At 41.1% G+C, this 21,992-nt stretch overlaps 1 protein-coding gene across 1 annotated transcript in view; it reads right to left on the reverse strand.

The window, feature by feature from the left end:
- Nucleotides 1–21,992, reverse strand: part of LOC136829555 (uncharacterized) — a 183,568-nt gene that overhangs the window by 58,541 nt on the left and 103,035 nt on the right. The window contains exons 5-6 of the mRNA XM_067088396.1: nt 16,344–16,453; nt 120–286 (exon numbers count right to left, since the gene is read on the reverse strand). Coding sequence (XP_066944497.1) covers nt 120–286; nt 16,344–16,453 — 277 coding nt within the window. The remainder of the gene's footprint in view (nt 1–119; nt 287–16,343; nt 16,454–21,992) is intronic.

Consider the following 21,992-nt stretch of genomic DNA (forward strand, 5'->3'; position numbering starts at 1 on the left):
GCAAAAACTTATCGAGAATGAATTAAGTAGTAAAATGTAGAATAGGAAGAAAAGTAAAGGAATAAGAGGAAATTAGCGTGGAATACTCTCGTAAAAGAAGCCTTTTTGTCGTATCCTACCTGATGGAGGCGGCACGGTGAACATGGCCTTGTGTGCTGACTTTACAGCAGCCACAGTACATTCATATTTCAATCTTCCAGCAGCCTTTCTTCTGAAAACCTGAAATCCGATAACCAAGTCTCCAGTTTTGCTGGTCATCCCAGCTGATGCTATGCTTGAACACAATCTGCCAAAGGAATTGGTTCATACGGTTAATGCCTGAATAGGGGTAATAATAATAATGATGATTATAATTGGTAAAGCAGTGACTCTGGCTTAAACACGGCCACAAAATTGTAATATGCTCAAGGACTGGTGTGAAATTAACAACAGTTACATGACATTTACAATACACACACACATAGTATATATATATATATATATATATATATATATATATATATATATATATATATATATATATATATATATATATATATATATATATATATATATATATATATGAATGTCTTTCTTTTCCTGCAATACTACAGTGTAATATGAATATAAGAAGGCCCATAAAACACTATTTAAACGTTGAAACCATATATTTCAGGCACTTGCTTCTGTGCCCCTGTTCACTATAGCAGAATATGGACAGGTGGAAAGTTACAATGGTATATATACAAAAACATAAACGTGTGGCCTTAGGCCTCTGATGGTATCGAGGTGGCGTTTCTTAGGAAGGAGGAGAATGACCAAATTCCCTAGTGGTTTTGGCCTCATTAGCTCCCGTTTGGCGATGGGTCTGGCGGTCGCGTTTCTTGGGTCATCTTCTTCAGGAGGGGTTTGAGGATTAAATTATGTCGATGTCGTCCGATTTCCAATGTCCTCCTGACAGGTTCATATTGTTGGTTTGATTGATGATAGCAGATTCCAGCATCTTTCTTTTGTACGGACAGCTACTTTTGAAAACCAACTCCGCCCCACTCCAGTTAATGACATGCCCAGTATTTCTGATATGTAGGAAAATTCCCGAACTCTCCGAGTGTAACGTACTGATCTTTTGTGCTCTGTTATTCTTTGCAAGAGCGTTCTACCTGTCTCACCTACGTAGATGTCATGACAATTGCTACACGGTATCTTGTAAACTCCGGCTTCTTCCCTTTTTGTTATTTAAGTATACGTTAATGGCGAACTCCCGATGGATTTGGGATAATGGAAAATGAAATTTAGTTGCTAGACCTGAGTTGTTCGGTGGCCTTTTGGATGTTTTCATCATACTGAAGCTTTATTTTGTTGTTGAAATCTATTTGTCTGTTGTGAGTGGGACCTCTATAGTATATTTTATTCACTTTGTTAATAGCCCTCTCGATAATGTGTGGTGGATATAGCAGTTGCCTTAGGTGTTGGCGGATCGTGTTAAATTCTTTATCAGGTACTCATTTGAACATATCCTAAGTCCTCTGAGGAATAAGTTGCACCCTACCATGATTTTACAGAGACGTCGTGGTAGCTTAAGAAATGAATGTAGGAGACAGCGAAGGTGGGTTTTCTATATACTGTAAATGCATACCTGTTCTGTTTTCTTATGATCAAACATCTAGGAACGGCAGTTTTTCGTCCTTTTCCCATTCCGTTTTAAATTTCATGGTCGGAACTAGCGAATTTTAGCTAATAAAAAATTCATTAAAGTCCCCACCAGCTATTGTCCCAGAAAGTAAAGATATCATCTACGTGTCTAAGCCAGATCATATTATCTGGCTTAGATATGTAGATGATATCTTTACTTCTGGGACAATAGCTGGGGATTTTAATGAATTTTTTATTAGGCTAAATTCGCTAGTTCCGACCATAAAATTTAAAACGGAATGGGATAAGGACGAAAAACTGCCCAGACCTAGATGTACTGATCATAAGAAAACAGAACAGGTATGCATTTACAGTATATAGAAAACCCACCTTCGCTGTCTCCTACATTCATTTCTTAAGCTACCACGACGTCTCCATAAAAATCATGGTAGGGTGCAACTTATTCCTCAGAGGACTTAGGATATGTTCAAATGAGTACCTGGATAAAGAATTTAACACGATCTGCCAACACCTAACACAACTGCTATATCCACCATACATTATTGAGAGGGCTATTAACAAAAGGAATAAAATATACTATAGAGGTCCCACTCACAACAGACAAATAGATTTCAACAACAAAATAAAGCTTCTGTATGATGAAAACATCCAAAAGGTCACTGAATAACTCAGGTCTAGCAATCCTTTCATTTTCCATTATCCCAAATCCATCGGGAGTTCGCTTTATTAACGTATACTTAAATAACAAAAGGGAAGAACCGAGTTTACAAGATACCGTGTAGCAATTGTCATGACATCTACTCTCGCAAAGAATAACAGAGCACAAAAGATCAGTAAGTTACGCCCCGGAGAGTTCGGAAATTTTCCTACATATCAGAAATACAGGGCATGTCATTAACTGGAGTGGGGCGGAGTTGGTTTTCAAAAGTAGCTGTCCGTACAAAAGAAAGATGCTGGAATCTGCTATCATCAATCAAACCAACAATATGAACCTGTTAGGAGGACATTGTAAATTGGACGACATCGACACCTTAATCCTCAAACCCTCCTGAAGAAGATGACCCAAGAAACGCCAGACCGCCAGATCCATCGCCAAACGGGAGCTAATGAGGCCAAAACCACTAGGGAATTTGGTCATTCTCCTCCTTCCTAAGAAACGCCACCTCCATACCATCGGAGGCCTCAGGCCACACCTTTATGTTTTTGTATATATACCATTGTAACTTTCCACCTGTCCATATTCTACCAGTGAACAGGGGCACAGAAGCAAGTGCCCGAAATATATGGTTTCAACGTTTAAATAGTGTTTTATGGGCCTTCTTATATTCATATATATATATATATATATATATATATATATATATATATATATATATATATATATATATATATATATACATATACAGTTATATGTATATATATAAGGCTTCTAGCTGAGATGTATTTAGGTTTTGAGAGCTTTCCAGTATGGCAGTCCTGTAACGTGACATAGCGTCATTCCACATGCTTTCATTCTTACAAACGCACACACACACACACACACACACACACACACATATATATATATATATATATATATATATATATATATATATATATATATATATATATATATATGTATTGTTACGTGAAGGTTAATCTCAAATACAGAAGACTTGTAAAGTCACCAATTCGGCGCCAGGATAGTGTTTCGGCGGCGCCATTAATTAAGTCTCCGCTGAGCTTGTTTTCTTTGGTGACTTCCCGTTTTCTTCAAGCTAAATTAGTCACGCCTAAAACGTGCCAGGTCACGCATTTTAATCATTTTTACTTTATGGTATTTATACGAATGTCACACATTGTGTATCACATGTTTCTTCATTCACAGGCATCAAGACTGTATCTATATTGTGTCTCTGTATGTTTCGTATTGTAATTCGTACTCGTTCACTGCATATTATTGTTTATTGTTTCGACCTCAGGTCACAGTCAATTCCATTGTCTCTCACGGCCCGGCGTCAGTCGGCCGCAATATAAGCCGCCTGGATCTGTAATAAATCAGCAGTAACCTTTACCTGCTCGTTTCTTTGACACCTTACAGTGGTGACCCCCGGAGTATCCCGGAGCCATTAGCGGACTCACACGGCGACTCAGTCTTGGCTCCAGGATTTCTCCAAAAACGCTTTTAGCGGCCTAAACACGGCGCTGTAACCAGCGCTTGAGCGTGCTGACTCGCCGGGCGCACCCCACCAGCGCCACTAGCGAACCACACGGCGCACGAAAGTGCGCGTACTGACGCGAAGTATCCTACTCCAGTAAGGGGGTCAAAGGAGCGAGCATGGACGCGGATATCCTCCTTCATGCAGTTAAACGCGGACCCGCGACTCCGAGGTTTACCTACCTCCCATCGCAGCCGCCCCGCCCCGCATCGGGCCCTCCCGCAACTCCACACCAGCGCCCCGAACACACGACGGCCGGGCAACACACCGGCCGCCCTCACCCTAAAGCTGCCGCCATTTCGCAGGGCAACCCATCGAGGTGGCTGCGCAGGGTGGAGAGCCACTTCAGAATCGCAGACCTCACGGACGAAATCCTACAGGCCGACACAGTGCTCAACGCCCTTCCGGAGGACGTGTACAACAAACTCATCTCGCGGGTACCCGAAACACTCACCCTCACATACAGCACCACAAAAAAGTTCCTCCTCGAAGCTTGCTCCCTGCCCATCGCCGAGCGGGCCGCCCGTGCTATCGACCTTGCCAATAACCCACGCCACGACCTCGATCCAAGAGACGCTTGGGGCATGGTCGTAGATCTCCTGTCAACACCAGTCTCGGGTGGCACGAACAAGCGGCAGGAGATAAGCTTCGTACGGGAAATTTTCCTTCGCCAACTCCTCCCGGAAGTACGCAACCAGATCGCTCACCCCTACACCATGCCTGTCGAGGACCTCATAGAGGCGGCACAACACCTCACAGACTCCGTCAAGGCTTCACAGCGGCTAAAACCGGCCACTCAGCCGGTCAGCTCCGTCCAGCCTGAAGAGGACGAGCAGCCCGTCAACGCCATCGCCAACAGACGTCCACCGAACCACAGTAGACGGTGGTCCCGGGCTTCTGTCGCTATCACAAGTGGTTCGGAAAGGACGCCTGAAACTGCCTGCCGCCCTGCTCGTTCAACCGCTCAAAAAACGGGGTGGCGGCGGCCAGCAGGACAGGCCGCCGCCATGGCAGCCAAGAACCCAGGGCCTCAAAAACAGTAGGTTTCTACGCCCGCGACACCGCCTCCGGCAGGATGATGCTGGTCGACACAGGAGCCTTCAAGTCGGTCTTCCCAGCATCCAGAGAGGACCGCAACCAGACACCAGACCCGGCCGCCTTCCTGACGGCCGCCAACGGAACCCCCATCCTCTCCTACGGCACCAGGCTCCTGTCGATCTCCATCCTTGGCCAGAATTACTCCTGGGACTTCATCGTCGCGGACGAGGAACCCCACTCCTGGGGCCGATTTTCTGGCGCACTTCGCCTGCTAGTCGACGTGGGGCGCAGCGCCCGATACCGACTCCTGCCGGTCTCTCCCGTTAACGGCGACCCAGACCCACCATCAGCGCCGTCGCCCCCACCAGCACGCACACCTTCTGTCGGAGTTCCCTGAGGTGTTTAAGCCCGAGCTTCGCTAAGTCCCCGGGCCCCAGCCAAGCACGGCATATACCACCATATAGTGACTAAAGGGCCCCTGACACATGCGGTTCCGCAGGCTTCCCCTCAGCGCCTTCAGGAGGCGAAAAAGCATTCGCGGAGATGGAACGGATGGGCATCTGCAGGAAAGCCTCCAGTCCATGGGCCTCCCTCCACATGGTGCAGAAACCGGACGGCTCCTGGAGACCCTGGGGGCGACTACAGACGGCTCAACATTGCAACGGAGCCCGACCACTACCCTCTGCCCAATATGCAAGACCTTACGGCCTCCTTTCACGGGGCCAAAATATTCACTAAATTGGACCTTCTTAAATCTTATTTTCAGGTACCTGTTGCGCCAGAGGACATACCAAAGACAGCCATCATCACGCCCTTCGGGTCCTATGTGTTCGCCTTCTCCACCTTCGGGCTGAGGAACGCCGGGCCACCTTCCAGCGGCTCATGGACAGCATCCTGGGGACCTAAAATTCTGGCGTCTGCTACGTCGACGACATTCTCATATTTTCCAGGTCTCACAGCGAACACCAGAGGCACATCAAAGCAGTCCTCCAGCGCTTCCAAGAAAACGGCCTCGCTGTCCGTTTTGACAAGTGTACATTCGGCGTCCAGAAAGCAGAGTTCCTGGGTCACGAGGTATCTCCGACAGGCGTCCGCCCTCTTACATCGAAAGTGGCAGCCGTAGCAAAGTTCCCGACACCCACCTCCATCAAGGCCGTCCAGGAGTTCCTTGGGATGGTAAACTTCTACAGGCGCTTCATCCCCGGATCGCAGCACACCACGGCCCCCTGACGGAAGTCCTAAAAGGTCAACCAAGTCCCTGTCTTGGGGACCCAGCCAGCAGCAGGCCTTTTCCCGGACGAAGGCCGCCCTCACCAAGGCAACCGCCTTGGCACACCAGGATCCCAAGGCTCCCCTCCAGCTGACGACAGACGCCAGTAACGCTGCCTGCGGTGCTGTTCTGGAGCAAATCATCAACGGCGCCCCAGCCCATCGCCTTCTTCAGCAAGAAATTCACTCCCGCAGAGTCCCGATACAGCACCTTCGACAGGGAACTCTGCGCGATGTACCGCGGGACTTCAAGTTCCTCCTGGAGGGGACGCCTTCACAATCTTCACAGACCACCAGCCACTGGTTCACGCTTTCACGAAGCAGGGGACGATGGTCTTCCAGACAGCAGCGCCACCTCTCAGCCATAGCCGAATTTACCTGTTCCGTCAGGTACCTCCCCGGCAAGAAAAATCCCCGAGCAGACGCCCCTCTCCAGAGTCGAGTTGAACGCAGTGCAGCTTACGCGTGATTACCAGGACCTTGCCAGAGAACAGGCCGCTGACCCAGAAACCCCAGCATACCGCACCGCCATCACATCCCTCAAGTGGCGGACGTGCCCCTCGCCCCGGAGGCCCCAGCCTGCTCTGTGACATCAGCACAGGCCAGCCCCGCCTTGGTTCCAGCCTCACGCCGCCGCCAGGTATTTGACATCATCCACGGCCTCTCACACCCTCCGGCAGGACCACGGCCAAACTGCTTTCAAAAAGTTCGTCTGGCACGGGGTGCAAAAGGACGCCACAGCCTGGGCAAAACAGTGCCTGCAGTGCCAGACCAGTAAAGTGGGTCGCTGCACACGCAGTCGGGGTAGGCGAAGTTCCCACAACCAGGGCGCCGCCGCCACATCCACATCGACGTCGTCGGGCCCTTCCCCATCAGGCGGATCCAGATACCTCCTCACGGTGGTAGACTGTTCAACGGGTGGCCCGGCCACGCCCATGCAAGAAGCCACCGCCAGCGCGCGCCGAGGCCCTGCTCTCCAGTTGGGTTAGCCGCTTGGCGCCCCGACCACATCACAACCGACAGGGGCCCCGCTTCTCTCCGAGCTGTGGTCTGCCCTGGCTCAACTGCTGGGAACCACGCACCACACCACCACAGCGCATAAACCCAGCGCCAACGGCCTGGTTGAACGGTTCCACAGGTCCTTAAAGTCATCCCTCATGGCCCGCTGCACCGCCGAGGACTGGAAACATCAGCTGCCGTGGGTCCTCCTCGGGTTGAGGACCGCCCCAGAGCCGACGGCACCCCATCCGCAGCTGAACAAACCTATGGGGAACCCCTCGTGGTGCCGGGAGAGCTCGGACGGATGATCGCCACTCCCCATCTCTGCAGAGGCTCCGCGGCGTGGCGGCAAGTTCGCCTTTTGCAGGCGCTCATACATCGACAGAGCAACCACCTTCGTGCCGCCACAGCTGTCATCCGCCACCCACGTCTTCGTCAGAGTCGACGCCGTCCGTCCACCACTAACTAAGCCCTACAGGGGACCCTTCCGCGTGCTGGAACGAACAGCACGGCGTTCCGCTGGCACTTCCAGGCAGGAACGACTGGGTTTCCAGACCGGCTAAAGCCCGCCTTCCTGTCGGAGAGTCCCGGCAGCGCCGCAGCACCCTTCCGCCCAAACGCACTCCAGCACGCCCTCACCCCGCAGGCGCGCCGCCCCAGGAAGGGACCGCCCAAACAGCAGCCTCACAGGCGGGAGGCCCTCAGTTATCTCAAGGAGCCGCTGCACCTTCAGCGTCCCACCAGGTACAGGGGATTAATCAGACGCGTCCCTCGTCTTGGGAGTATTTGTAAAGTCACCACCCGGCGCCAGGATAGTGTTTCGCGCGCCATTAATTAAGTCTCCGCTGAGCTTGTTTTCTTTGGTGACTTCGTTTTCTTCAAGCTAAATTAGTCACGCCTAAAACGTGCCAGGTCACGCATTTTAATCATTTTTACTTTATGGTATTTATACGAATGTCACACATTGTGTATCACATGTTTCTTCATTCACAGGCATCAAGACTGTATCTATATTGTGTCTCTGTATGTTTCGTATTGTAATTCGTACTGTTCACTGCATATTATTGTTTATTGTTTCTCGACCTCAGGTCACAGTCAATTCCATTGTCTCTCACGGCCGGCGTCAGTCGGCCGCAATATAAGCCGCCTGGATCTGTAATAAATCAGCAGTAACCTTTACCTGCTCGTTTCTTTGTTATTTCATGCAAATACAAAAGAATAGGTAGAGTCTGGAATATCTTATGTTATCTCCTTAAAGATATTTCTGTTCAAAGAAAGATATAATTATCAGGAGTGTTATATAAATCTTAATCTTAACTTCCTTACTTTAATGAAATACAGTTTGCTTGACTGATAGGTGGTAAGATGCACTGAAGTATGAGGTTTGTTTGGAACATCTGCAATGCCGAATGTTGTGTAGGCCAATGTGGTTGCACAGTAACTTATAAATCTTATATATTGCCAATGTTCTTTTAAATATAAAAATTGTAGAACTGAAATAGAATATTTTTTTTATAAATATAAAGGAGAATTAAAATATATCAAATAATGAAATTGGAAATATTATCTCAAGCACATAAAGATGAGAGGGTTAGGTTTTGCTCTAGAATACCATACTGCTGATGCAGAGTTCTGGAACATAGTTATCTTCTGTAATGTGAAAACATTTTCAACTGATAATCACAAAAACCACATTCATGACACATGATGACTGTTTAGGTAAAAATATACAAAAAAAAAAATCTTAAACACTCACTTTTATATTACTTACATACAATATGAATTAACAGGCCAGTTCTAGAGCTCAAGACTAATTTCTTGGAGGAACTTTTCTATACTTATTTCATTGTTTCAGCTAAAAGTTATAATTTAAATATTCAGAGCTGAGGGTGTGAAAAAATTACAGGTCTATACTGTACTGTGCAATCATATTTATGTGCACAGAAAGTAACAAAACATTAGGTAAGGAAAATCTGTGTTTTTGGTTATATGGTTAATCAAAAGAAATCTTACAGAAAATAATGTTTGTTTATTTTTAGCAAAAGTATAACCAATATTTATATATACTTTGAAAATTACGTGGTCATTTTAATTTTCTGTGAATGTGTGCTGTATATAGGTTATCTGTTAAAAGATAATTCATATACAGTAAGCAAAAGTTTGTTTTCTATATTTAACTGTTCATCATGTTTATAGGTTTTACTTATGGAAAGTTTAAAACAAACATAAAACACAATTGTGTTTTATACATTAACTGTTTATAGGATGCTGCACACTGTATTCATTTGCTGTATAAGGTTGTTGGTGCTGTGATGTAGGTGGATAGATGTAGATGAGAGGTGTATTAAATAGTAGAGGTTGTGTGGAATGGTCAATTGGAGCTATAATGATTCACAAAATTGCCAGCACATCTGTCACTCAACTTAGTAGGTACAGAATGGAATTGTTGAATTTATGACCATTACCAATAGTCATAGATAAAAGGTAATATATACCATTACTATGTTAGACCTGGGTTAATTATCAGCAACGTTTTTTAAATAAAGGTTTAAGGTCTTTGGACATAACAAGCATATAAAAATTTTGAGTACCTAAATAAAAACCTCCCGGCAAAAACAAAATGGATTAGGCTGAGCCACAAAAAATAATACTGCATTTCTTAAAAAAATCAGATATAGTAAACAAAGGGCAATAATAATTATAATTTCCTTTAAATGGAAGTGTTATAGCTTGGCTCTCAGGATAATGAGTGCCCGCAAAATATCCATTAATGAGTAACTAAGAACCTGTCACCTTGGCACATTATCTGTGCACTGAATTGTTAGTGTCTCTGTGCATCTGCACTGACTGGCAAATGCTTGCTAGATACTGCTAGCTGAATATATGCCTATATGCCTTGTGTTTGAAACATCAAGGGACCGGAAGCAGTACTTGTAGCATGACTGTACAATTGAAAAGCTATTTTTCACAGAAAAATTCACAAAATTGCCAACACATCTCTCACTCAACTTAGTAGGTACAAAGTGGAATTGATGAATTTACGACCATTACCAATAATTACAGATAAAAAGTAAGCCACAACAAATAATAAAATAAAACAAAATAAAAGAATGTAACACTAGCTATAATAATAAAAATGAAAAACAAGACGAACACAAATACACACAATAAGCACTTCAAGAGGAAATATATATATATATATATATATATATATATATATATATATATATATATATATATATATATATATATATATATATATACATATATTGTCACGAAGTGTTCCAAGTACCTGATTATTGCACTGCTAATCATAGAATTCAAATCTTACCTCACTTACAACCGGATAACTGATCTCTCACTCATAACAATAAAAATATGACTGAGTACTGTACTCTAAAGGCAACAGTGATCCCTTAAAAAAGCTTATCAACCACGTGAGGTATCAAAATATCAAAACAATTGTAGTGTATTATTACCTAAACAAGAAATATACTAAAGCAAAAGGGCATAACTCCATTACTGTAGCTGTCTCCCCAAGTTAGAGTCAGATCAGTAAAAACTGAAGGAACAAAACATATCTATCAGTCTAATTTATTCACATTTAATTCCTACCAATGGTGGTCAATAGATGAAACACTATTGCAAAAACTTTAAATATAAAAATTATTTTTAATTCAAAATTAATAAATCAAAATTCACAATTTCCCTCTCAAGAAAATTTACTATTACTGTACTTGAAATCAAAATTCACAATCTTGATTGATGCTTGAATTTAGATAAGAAACAAAATCAATTCATCAAATATGTGAAACAAAATTAATTAAGCAAAAGTCAAACCTCTAAGAAACACTTATTAAGCAAATAATTTGCAAATACAAGAACATACAAAAACATGTAAAAATGAAATAAATTCACCAAAAAATTTCACTTAATTGACTGGTCGAAGAAACATATATCAAATTAAACAAAGCTCACTAAATTCCAACTCACTTTGAATAACAGGTCTTCATTTCAAAAATAAACTTTTAACCATGGTTAGACTTGTAAAATTCACTTTACCTGACACAAGCTTGTGAAAGCTTTCACAAGATTACCACAAATACTGTACTGCACTTTTCTGATAGGTACTGCTACTGGGAAAACACTAATTACTACAGTTATCATATCTCAAAAGCTAAGATTAATATCAATGACCATAATAAATTTAATTTACGTTACAAACTTCTCTTTCTTGAACAGAGAGAGAGAGAGAGAGAGAGAGAGAGAGAGAGAGAGAGAGAGAGAGAGAGAGAGAGAGAGAGCACAAAGGGTCTCCAAAATCAGAATGAATATGATTTCTGTATTAAAACGCCAAAGAATATTCTAAACCGTTTTGGGACCAAGATCCATAGAATCTGAATGACATCATGTAAAACATTTTGGGATTGAGATTCATGGAACAATCTAGACCACCGGTCACATGAGACACAATCAGAACAATATGTGATCAGGGTTTAAATGATGTAATGGCCATGTGCTTAATTCTTCCCAGAGACGGACAAGTTCAAACAAAGGGTATTACAAAGGGTATGGTTATTCAACATGTGCTTTGTTGCAATCAAGTCTCCCTTCTCGCATGAGACAGAAGTTGGTCTACGTGATTCAGCGCCCATCTCTTATCTCTTGTCGGATAACGCACAAATCTAACAGGAAATTGCTTGCTGACCAAGCGCCCGTCCCCTATCTCAAGTGTTGACATACAAATCAAAACAGAGCGATTTCTCGATGGCAACCCAGCCACCTGGTCTAGTTTGACTAAATCTCCTCTCTATTATGGTATTATTGAGAAACATATATTAATTCCAAATTTTTTAAATTACGCTGTTAAATTATCTAAATCATTAAATATCTGTGAGATCTGACATTAGAAAGACATTTTTACATAACTATTATTAATATACAGAATACACTCGTATATAAAAAAATCATACGACAATTACAAAACATATTGTAACATTCTGGAAAAACCATAATTTATACATTTTACAAGAGAATAATTATCCCGGGTTTGAATCCAACGATTCACAACGGGATAATTAATCTGCAACTACATTGTTCCTTCCTAAAATGTTTCATTTTTACATTATATGTTTGCAAACACTAAGTTAAGGGAGCTACTATGGCAGAGAAATTTGGATAGAATCAGAGATAAAATCCAGCCATGCCCAAAAATCTTTGTAGTTGTTTCCTGGTAGTAGGTAGGGTAGCCTTATGGATACCTTCTACATTAGCGTCAACAGGAGCGAGAAGCCCTTTTCCAACTTCAAATCCCAGATACTGAACAGTTGCCTCTCCAAACTCACTCTTTTCTTAGTTGATTGTAAGTCCTGCTTCCCGTAGTTTCTTGAACACTTTTTAAAAAATTCTCAGATGCTCTTCCCAGGTTGTAGAATAAATCACTATGTTATCAAGGCATACACCCACTTCTTCTATGGATCCTAGTAGCTGATCCATCACTTGTTGGAATGTTGCAGATGCATTCATCAGACCAAACAGCAAAACAGTGTATTGATACAGTCCAAAAGGAGTAATGAAAGCTGACAGCAATTTAGCATTCTCATCTAAGAGAATTTGATAATACCCTTTTAAAAAATCTATCTTGGAAACAAACTTGGCTTGCCCAACATTATCAAGTACGTGACTGATCTATAAGAGGCAAGGGATAATTGTCAGCCACACTGGTAGAATTCAGTTTCCTATAATCAGTACACATCCTAAATGAGCCATCTGGTTTCAATCGTAGCCATCCTCGTCCTCTGTGGAGGAAGTTGTCTGTTACTGAAACTGTTTCAGTTTTAGTCTCTGAGAAGTAGGTTTCAAAAGATTCACATGCATCTTCCCCTGTCGTTTCCTTCTTCCTGGTGTTTCAGTCACATAAGTTCGATCACTTAACTTCTCTGTTATCTTATAAAGACCTTGAAATTTGTTGGTAAGGGGAAATTTTTTCAGCGGTAAGATCACTAGAACTTGCTGACCCACACTAAAACTTCTTAGTTTAGTCATAGCATCATATCTTCTTTTCATTTTCTCTTTACTTATTTTCAGATTTTCTAAAGAGAATTTTCTAATTTCTCTTAACCATTTCCTCAAGTTCTTCATATATTCTCCCTGGATTTCCTCTTGATTTTCTTCCCAATTCTCTGCAAGAATCTTCAATGGACCTCTCACTTCCCGACCAAAAATCATCTCATTAGGTGAACATCCCTTGCTTTCTTGATAAGCATTCCTAACTGCAGACAACATTAAGGGTAAACCAGCATCTTATTCTCTTCCTGACTCATAATAGTATTTTGTTAACATATTTTTCAATGTCCGTTGGAACCTTTCCAAGGCACCTTGACTGTCTGGATGATAAGCAGCTGATAACTATTGTTTCACCCCAAACAAGTTCATCACATCCTGGAACAATTTAGAGGTAAAGTTCGTTCCTCAGTCACTTTGCACAATTTCTGGTATTCCAGACTTGGAGAAAAACTCCACCAACTTCACAGCAATTACCTTGTCACGTATACTTGTCACTGGAGTTGCCTCAGGATACCTTGTCACAGGACACATTAAGGTTAACAGATACTCATTTCCTTTCTTTGTTGTTGGAAGCGGCCAAACCACACCTATAATAACCTTGCTAAAGGGGTTCTCCTCTAACTTCTATGGGTTGTAGGGGGCTTTCTGAATGGTTTCAGTCGATTTTCCAGCTACCTGGCAGGTGTAACACTCTCGACAGAACCTGCTAATACCCTTGTGAAGTCCAGGCCAGAAAAAATACTTCATAATCTTCTCTACAGTCTTCCTGATTCCCATATGTCCAGACTAGTGTGCTACTGCTACCACTTGCTTCCTCAATGATTATGGAATCAGAATTTGATAATATTCGCCCCATTCAGCATTCCCTGGTTTATCTGCAGGTCTGTGCTTCCTCATTAGCAAACCATCCTTTAGATAACAACAGGTAGGAGTTTGTTGCATCTCTTCTTGATCAACAACTCTGAAGAACATGTTAGATAACGTTATATCCTTCTTCTGCAGTTCCATTAGTTTCTCTCTAGTCACTTGACCAACTTCAATGGCTGAACTTTCAACATCTGCTAACTCTGCTACTGTAGTTTCACTACTATCTTCAGGAACGCTCTGACAGTGACTACTCTGTCTCTTCAAGAACAACAGGTTCTTCTTCTTCTTGGGAAATCTCTTCGTTGTTAGTACTAGGGGAAACTTCACTTTCCTGGAACAGCTCTTCTAAGCTCAAAGATCCTTCACCTGATCCTTCTTGTGCATGTAAATCCTGAGTTTCTTCACTTGCAGGCGTAGTTCTCTTCATATTCCTGGTAGTAACACAACTTGGGGTGGGGTTATTCTTCTTTAAATCTACCGTAGGACTAATCCTCAATGGTTTGTCTGTCACTACAGGACAAGGAACAACTGGTACTTAACTAGTTCTGTGATTGCAAATGGTTTGTTATCCAAACTATATGCCGTTAAAAAACCAGTGAGACAGAGATGACCACTTTTAATGGTTCTCTTTGCTGTGTACCTTGATCCTTTTTACAGAATGATAAAAACAGTTATCCCCTTTTTCTTTATCTCTGCCAAATGCCAAAAAGTTGTCAATTGCTGGATATGCTGACGATTCAATTTTTACTGAGAATGAAACTGGTTTAAATGTTCTGGAAAGGTGATTCATGATTTCGAAAGTGTCAGGTGCTCAATTGAACAAAAACAGGACCTCAGTATTTGGAACTGGGAAATGGAGTAATAGAGATGACTGGGAGCTCCATTGTTTAGGCGTAAAACATGACAGGATAGAGATACTGGGTGTTTATTTCTCTAATAATGATCAAGAATGCCTGAATTTCAACTGGAATCTTGTAAAAGAAAATTTAATAAACAAAATCACAGCCCTACATAGCAAGCGTTTAATACTCATGCATAAATCTATTATCATTAACTCGATTATTAGCTCGAACATTTGGTACCTGGCACACATTTATCCGATGCCAAAAGAATTTTATGCGGAATGGAAAAAAAAATTATTCTTCGTTACATCTGGAACAATGGTTATCAGGCAATTAAACAAGAAACGTTATACTTGTCTCAAGATCAAAGAGGGATTGGTTTGATAAATATATTCTATAAGCCTCAAGTAATGTTGGTATCCAGACTTTTAAAAGTATACCTTAATGAGTCATTTTCTTACGTTTACGTATTACTACATGTATATTTGTGTAAATAATTTAATTCCTAAACCAAGTGTAGGTATGCCTGTATCGTTGTATTGTTAGTCATTTAAGGATCTTGTTCCAGAGTAAAACTTTTCCATTTATGACAAATCAGGTTATGTATAATGAGTTATTTAGTGTTAACGGTGAAGTAACAGCTCTTGAAAAATACCCTTGTTATGACTGGAAAATAATATGAATAACATTAATGTTAAATTTATAAACCCTTATGATAGAAATATATATAGGTAAATACATGAGGCTTTGCCTTCTAAGGAAAAGCTTTGTCAGCTGGGTGTAGTAAATAATAGCATTTGTGAAGACTGCCTACATCGTTGAATTGTGGGTGAACAGAGGGTGTAAGGTTTAAATTACCATAAATTGAGGGCAAAATTTATTGGTCAAATAATGGCACAGAGATTCATAATTGTAGAAACATTGAAGAAAAAGTGTACAACAGGTTTATTTTGTACAAAATTCTTGGATATAAATATGCATGATTTACTGTAATGTACATATTCGTTGTATATAACTGGTTGTTCAATAACTTTTGTTAGCTTTAAACCATTTTTTTATAAACATAAGTATATGTGCATTCCTAAGTAACAGAATGTAAACGGATTTGTTGTAATAAAATAAAATACAAAAAAAATAAAAATAATAATGTGAACGAAAACAAATGGGCTCCTTGAAGGCCTAATAACAAGGCTGATAACAATGTCTGATTACCTTAAACCACAAGAAATATGAAATATACTGATACTTCACACTTCATTCTAATCTAAATCTACTACAGATGGGTCAGGAAAGAGCCCAGAAAATGGATGAAATATTTAAGAGCGCACCTATACATTTAGATTCACATTCTCATAATTGCATTCCAGCTACGTAATATTTATATCGACAAACTTACACATTCCTATGAGTATTCTAGATTTGCTCTACTTACTTCATTCGACGGTTGCTCCCATCGGAAATGACAAGATGAGATGTTCGACATTCTGGAGGTCCTTGCAACGTTGTCCTACAGGCAACACGCAGATCGTAATCCTCTAGCGTCTGTTAGAAAATAATATACACAATTTATTAACAGTTAAGACAGTAGCACATATTCGTTAGTACTTGCGCATTTGTAAAAGTATATAAATTCTAATTACGGGAAAATACTCAGACTAATAACAAAATCCGTATGGTTTATTTTAACTGAATTATATATACTGTATATATATATATATATATATATATATATATATATATATATATATATATATATATATATATATATATATATATATATATATATATATATATATATAATGCATATATTCTTGAGTAGGCAGGTGAATACTGTGAGATATAACTTTTAATTAAAGGAAAAGTACTGAGATCATTATCCTCGGAGATCTGAACTGAAATCCTATGGGAATGTATGAGTAACTGAGCTAGTGAACAGACATGCAAAATGACAATTACAAATGAGCGGATTTATAAATTCTAACGATGATTAAATTTTGTAAAAAGTAAGCAAAACAAATAAATAAATGAAATTCATATATACAAGACTACTGTCTAAGTGTCTAAATTGCATTTACTAAACGATAATAGCACCAAGACAGCTGCTCCAACCATTGCTCATAGTTTCATGGCTATTTAATTCTACTTATGAAGGAATCTGTACTTTTGCAAGGACTTCTGGCATTAAAAATTACACAAATACTCCTGCACACATTACCTAAATGCAACTTGCAACTGTATGTTTATTCTTTAACATTTAAGAGAATGCACATCACCTGTGGAATCTTTGCATGATAGCTAATATTTTTCTCATCAAAACTACATTCAAGTACCGTCTCATATAATTCCCTTCAAAACGTTATTCACTGACCCTCTTCGTTGAATTTTTAAGCATTATTGTTCCGTTCAAACAATATGGCAGGTCATCTAGTGTTCACCACAGGTTATCCATTAGGGCAGTGTTTCTCAACTGGTAGTCCATGGACCAGGGTGACTTTTTGGTAATGAATCGAAGAGTGTTGCATTTACTTTCAAATTTGCTGAAGATGCAGTGGGAAAAATTTGACCCAAATTAATAAATGAGCATTCATTTTATTACATAAATCCCTTTAGAGAAAATTAATTATGATCTTCAGGTTGTAGCTCCAGGTCCTAGCCTAGTACACCCATGATTCAAAATCTGTAGCCAGCCCTGGTGAAGTTTCGATATGCTGAGCACCTCACTGAGCCATTTTCAGTAATTATCAGTCCTCCTTTAACTGCAGAAATATACTGCTATTGTGTTTTAAATGATTCAAAGCAATCCTGGATAACACGGTGGATTGTGAGGATGTGTACTTTACAAGTCAAGATGACGAGCCATCTCATTCAATTCCTGTTAGCTGCCATGCAATTACACATAACATTGTTTAGCACAATAGTCACCAAACTGCTGAACGTATTAGTTGCATCAGCTATCCAGCACCGTTTTACAGGTGTGTACTTTGATTTTGTTTTATGCAGTAAAATGTAGTTATCCAAAAGGAGGTGGGAGGAATAGTAGAACAGAGTGAAGTATTTCTGGTTAGTTATTAAGCTACCATTTGCTGTGTTATGCTGGTTTATCCCGTTCATGACACTCATGGTCAAGGTATTTTATCACTGTCTGATTCGAATTATTATCTTCTGTTTTATCATATCTTTATTATTGCCAAACTCAACAAATAACATATTTTGTTACATTGCCAAATGGCAATGGCAGAAAGAATGTCAAGTGCAAGTATTCAGAGAAATACATCAAACTCAGCTTCACTTGTCAAGAAAAACTGGCATGGAATTACCACAGTGAGTATATGTTTCAAACTTTTGGGGAATGAGTCACTGAAACCAGCTAAGCTTAGACTCTATCTTGAAAAGTGTCGCCCTAATTTGTTGCAAAAGGATAAAGAATTTTCAGAGGGGTAGTTATCAGCTCTCAAGTAGCAGCAGCACGTTCACTCAGCAGGTACAGTGTGTCAAATGACCACCAACGTAGAATCACCATTGTCTGCAATTCAACTGGATTAATCAACTGATGTATCACTGCCGTTGCAACTCTTGGTGTTTGTGCAATAAATGGTTGAGGGAGATTTCAAAGATGAGTTTCTCTTTTGTAAGATTCTTGAAAATGCCACAAAGGTTCTGGGTGCGTTATAAATTGTTAGTGATTTCATTGAAGAAAATGGTCTGGACCGGGTGTATTTGGTGGTGTTACTACTGATGTAGCACATATGATGCTAGACTCAAGATCAGGCTTCCAAGCACTGGTGAAACAGTGCTCAGTTGGTAACTGGAGTTAGCTGCTTCATTCAGAGGCACTGGTATTAAAAGCACTCCCTGATCACCTAAACACCTTTTTAAAGGATTGGTGAGGGTGGTTAATTACATCAAATCGACAGCAGTGAACATCTGGCTGTCCTGAAAACTATGCCAATACTTGGGTTCCAACTTTGAAGCGTTGCTGTTCTGCGCTTCTATGCGGTGGTTGTCAGCAGGGAACAGTCATCAGAAGTTTTGAACTGTCAGAAGAATTGGTTTTCTTTCTCCAGTCTCAAGTGAAAGAAGATTTTAAAAATATGCTAACATAGTCAGAATTACAACCTTCATAACTGGAAAGTATTTTGGAAACTTGAAGAAACTGGATCTTCAGGTGCAATAGAAAAGGTGCAAATCTGTTCTCTTACCAAGGTATCATCAAGCCTTTTTCTTGAGAAATTAGAACTCTGGATCGGAAAAGTTGAAGGTAAAAACTTGGTTAATTTTTCATGTGTGGAAGCCATGATCTGGGAAAGGAAGCCATTCAGATGCAAATACTTGTTTGTTCACGGAAGCTGAATTTCAATGATACTTTCTGGAGTTGGAAATGACAAGGGATGGGTCATCTTTCACCAGGAATGCATTCTCATATCTTTCATTAGGAATCCATTTGCAGCAGATGTTCATAGTATTCCAGATGATTTTCAGTAGGAATTCTTGGGCTCAAAAGTTATTTTGTTGCTTAAGATGTGTACCAGTGGCCTACCTTGGAAAACTGTGGGCCAGTATGATTGGTACTTACCCAAATATGTCAACACATGTGGTCAGATATCTTTCGCCATTTACATCAACTGACATGTGTGAGAGGGGATTTTCATGTCTGTTTCACATCAAGTCCAAACAGAAGACTTGGCTTACTGTGGAAAGGGAGATTCATTGTGCATTATTACCACACCTAACATTGAGAAGCTTGCCAGTGGAAACAGGATCTAAGTCTGGTTGCAAATCAAAAATGAGACCAAATTGGTAGTTGTAAACTTAACTCAACCATTTTATACAATTTTCTCGTGTAAGAAATATATGTCAAAGCAAAATGTTTACCGTCTATGCTTTATCTGTTATTACTCAAATGCGAAATGGTTCACAATTTTGATTTTTGAGCTGGTGGTGTAAGGAAGACATCAAGTGACAATACTGGCTGGGTGTTGTCTAGTTTATTGGTGGTTCCTTACTGAATGAATGTACAGAATCTTCGAAGTTGTTATTGGCTGGTGCGAGCCGCAATGTAGTTTCTACACACAGACAAGGCAAAACAGAGATTATGTTTCGGACATCTGTGCTTGTCGACAGATAAATGGATGGCGAATTGTGAGAGACATAATAAATGTACAACGATAAATCATATATCAATGGAAAGGCCAGGAAATTCCACATATGGACATTTGCATGAGATTCAAGACAGCTTAATGAATACAATGCAGTAGCATAATATTTGTGAAATGGCGAGACATTTGGTGTCTTTACAAACAGAAACATACATACAGTTTGACACAGAAGATTCGGTGGAACATTATGAGTACGTGATCGGAATGCTTGCATGGCAATGCAAGTAGTGGTGATTGTACATGAATTGAGACAACAATGGTTAAAGTGAAATAGACAGGAATATTGTATGGTAGAAGTTGCGTTCCTTCAAGCAATCACCACTGACGCATGGGAGGGAGGGAGAGAGAGAGAGAGAGAGAGAGAGAGAGCGGTATGCTTTGTCATCTTGTTTTGTCCGATGGATGACTCACACACACGTGTGCCCGTAGGACCGCCATGCGGTCCCTTACAATACTCCTCCCCCCACCACAAGCAAGACCCCGATGTGGAAATCGTCTTGCTGACAATTCGAATGGGCGCGAAGGGCCTGGGCTTTGGGCGGGCAGCTGGCTGAAGGGGGGTGCCGGCCAGCAGGAACTCGAGGAGGATGGCAGTGGGTTGAAGGATGACATCAGCTGGTCCTTCGTTGGTCAGGTCGTCTGGTACGAGTTCGGGGCGGCGGCAGGCTGCCTGGAGGCGGCGTCCAGGGTTCCTGTGGTGGGGTGGGTCATCCCGGAGGGTCGGACATCTACTGAAGGCTCGGGAACGCCGAGAGGTTGGGTCGAGGAGGCGGCAAAGGATACCCATCACCAATTGGGGATATGATTTAATGATTGAATAATTTAGTCCAGGATTATAAACAGAGTTGCCTAACATTGTTTCTGTAGGCATATAACTCTGATTGAATTCATGCTAAAACTTTAAGGTCTTCTGTACGGGCTCTTGAGACCTTTACAGTTCCAATTGAAGAATATCGAAAGCAAGAATGCTAAGGTGGTAAATAGCTACTTCCACTCCTTTGAGGAAGTACTGTTCCTAGGGTGAGGGAAATTCTCCTTTATAAGAGATTGTTTTCTTAATCCCTTTCGTCTGGAATTGGTGTCTGTGGTCTTTGGTTGATCTTCTTCATTTTTTATTATGAACCTGATGTTCAGAATTACTGCTGTGGTTCTGTGCACCACTAATCCTATTTGTCTTAGGGCGGCAAGACTGCATTGAACTCAGATGTTTTTGTTCTGAAACTACTTTTGGAACCACCTTTCTAGGAGGAGAGATGTCTTCCAAAACACTGAACCCATTTGAAGTTTTTATTATAAAATTATCATTATTTGGGGAACTATTTCTTGTGCGTTTCTTCGTAGTTGCAACTGCAGTTTTATTATTATTTTTGTTTGTGGCTGTGGTAATTGATGGCTCTTGAACTAGCTCTCTATCTAATTGGGATTGTTCTTTTTAGCTATTTTGGTTTGAAGTATTTTCTGTGAAGGTTTTCCTGAATTATTGGCTGGATTTTGGCACCCTTATTTTGGGAGATGAATCGACAGCTGTGGATGTGGTGGAAGATAAATTTCTGTGCTTTGGAAGTAATAATTTTGCTATTGGACTTCAAAGCACTTGCTGACGAAAGTTTCTCACCAGTTTGGAGATTTTCATTATTATTTATGGTTCGAGAAATACCAGGTTTTGTGATATCTTCCATCAGACACAGTTGGTGGCCTTACATTGTTGGAAGTTTCTATAAGTTTTATTACAGAAGCATATGTAGTGTTGGCACTTTTGTTTGCCCCCATTACCGTGCGCTTTGCTTCACTAATGCTAATATGTTCATTATCTGCCACTGCCAACACTTCTTGTTCAAATTTATATCTGGGACAAGCCCTAGAGTTTGGTGTGTGATCACCCTTGCAAAGAAAACAGTATCGGGTTGCTTTGCAATCATCAGAAA

The sequence above is a fragment of the Macrobrachium rosenbergii genome, chromosome 44 (genome assembly GCF_040412425.1).
Source record: "Macrobrachium rosenbergii isolate ZJJX-2024 chromosome 44, ASM4041242v1, whole genome shotgun sequence".
Classification (NCBI taxonomy): domain Eukaryota; kingdom Metazoa; phylum Arthropoda; class Malacostraca; order Decapoda; family Palaemonidae; genus Macrobrachium; species Macrobrachium rosenbergii.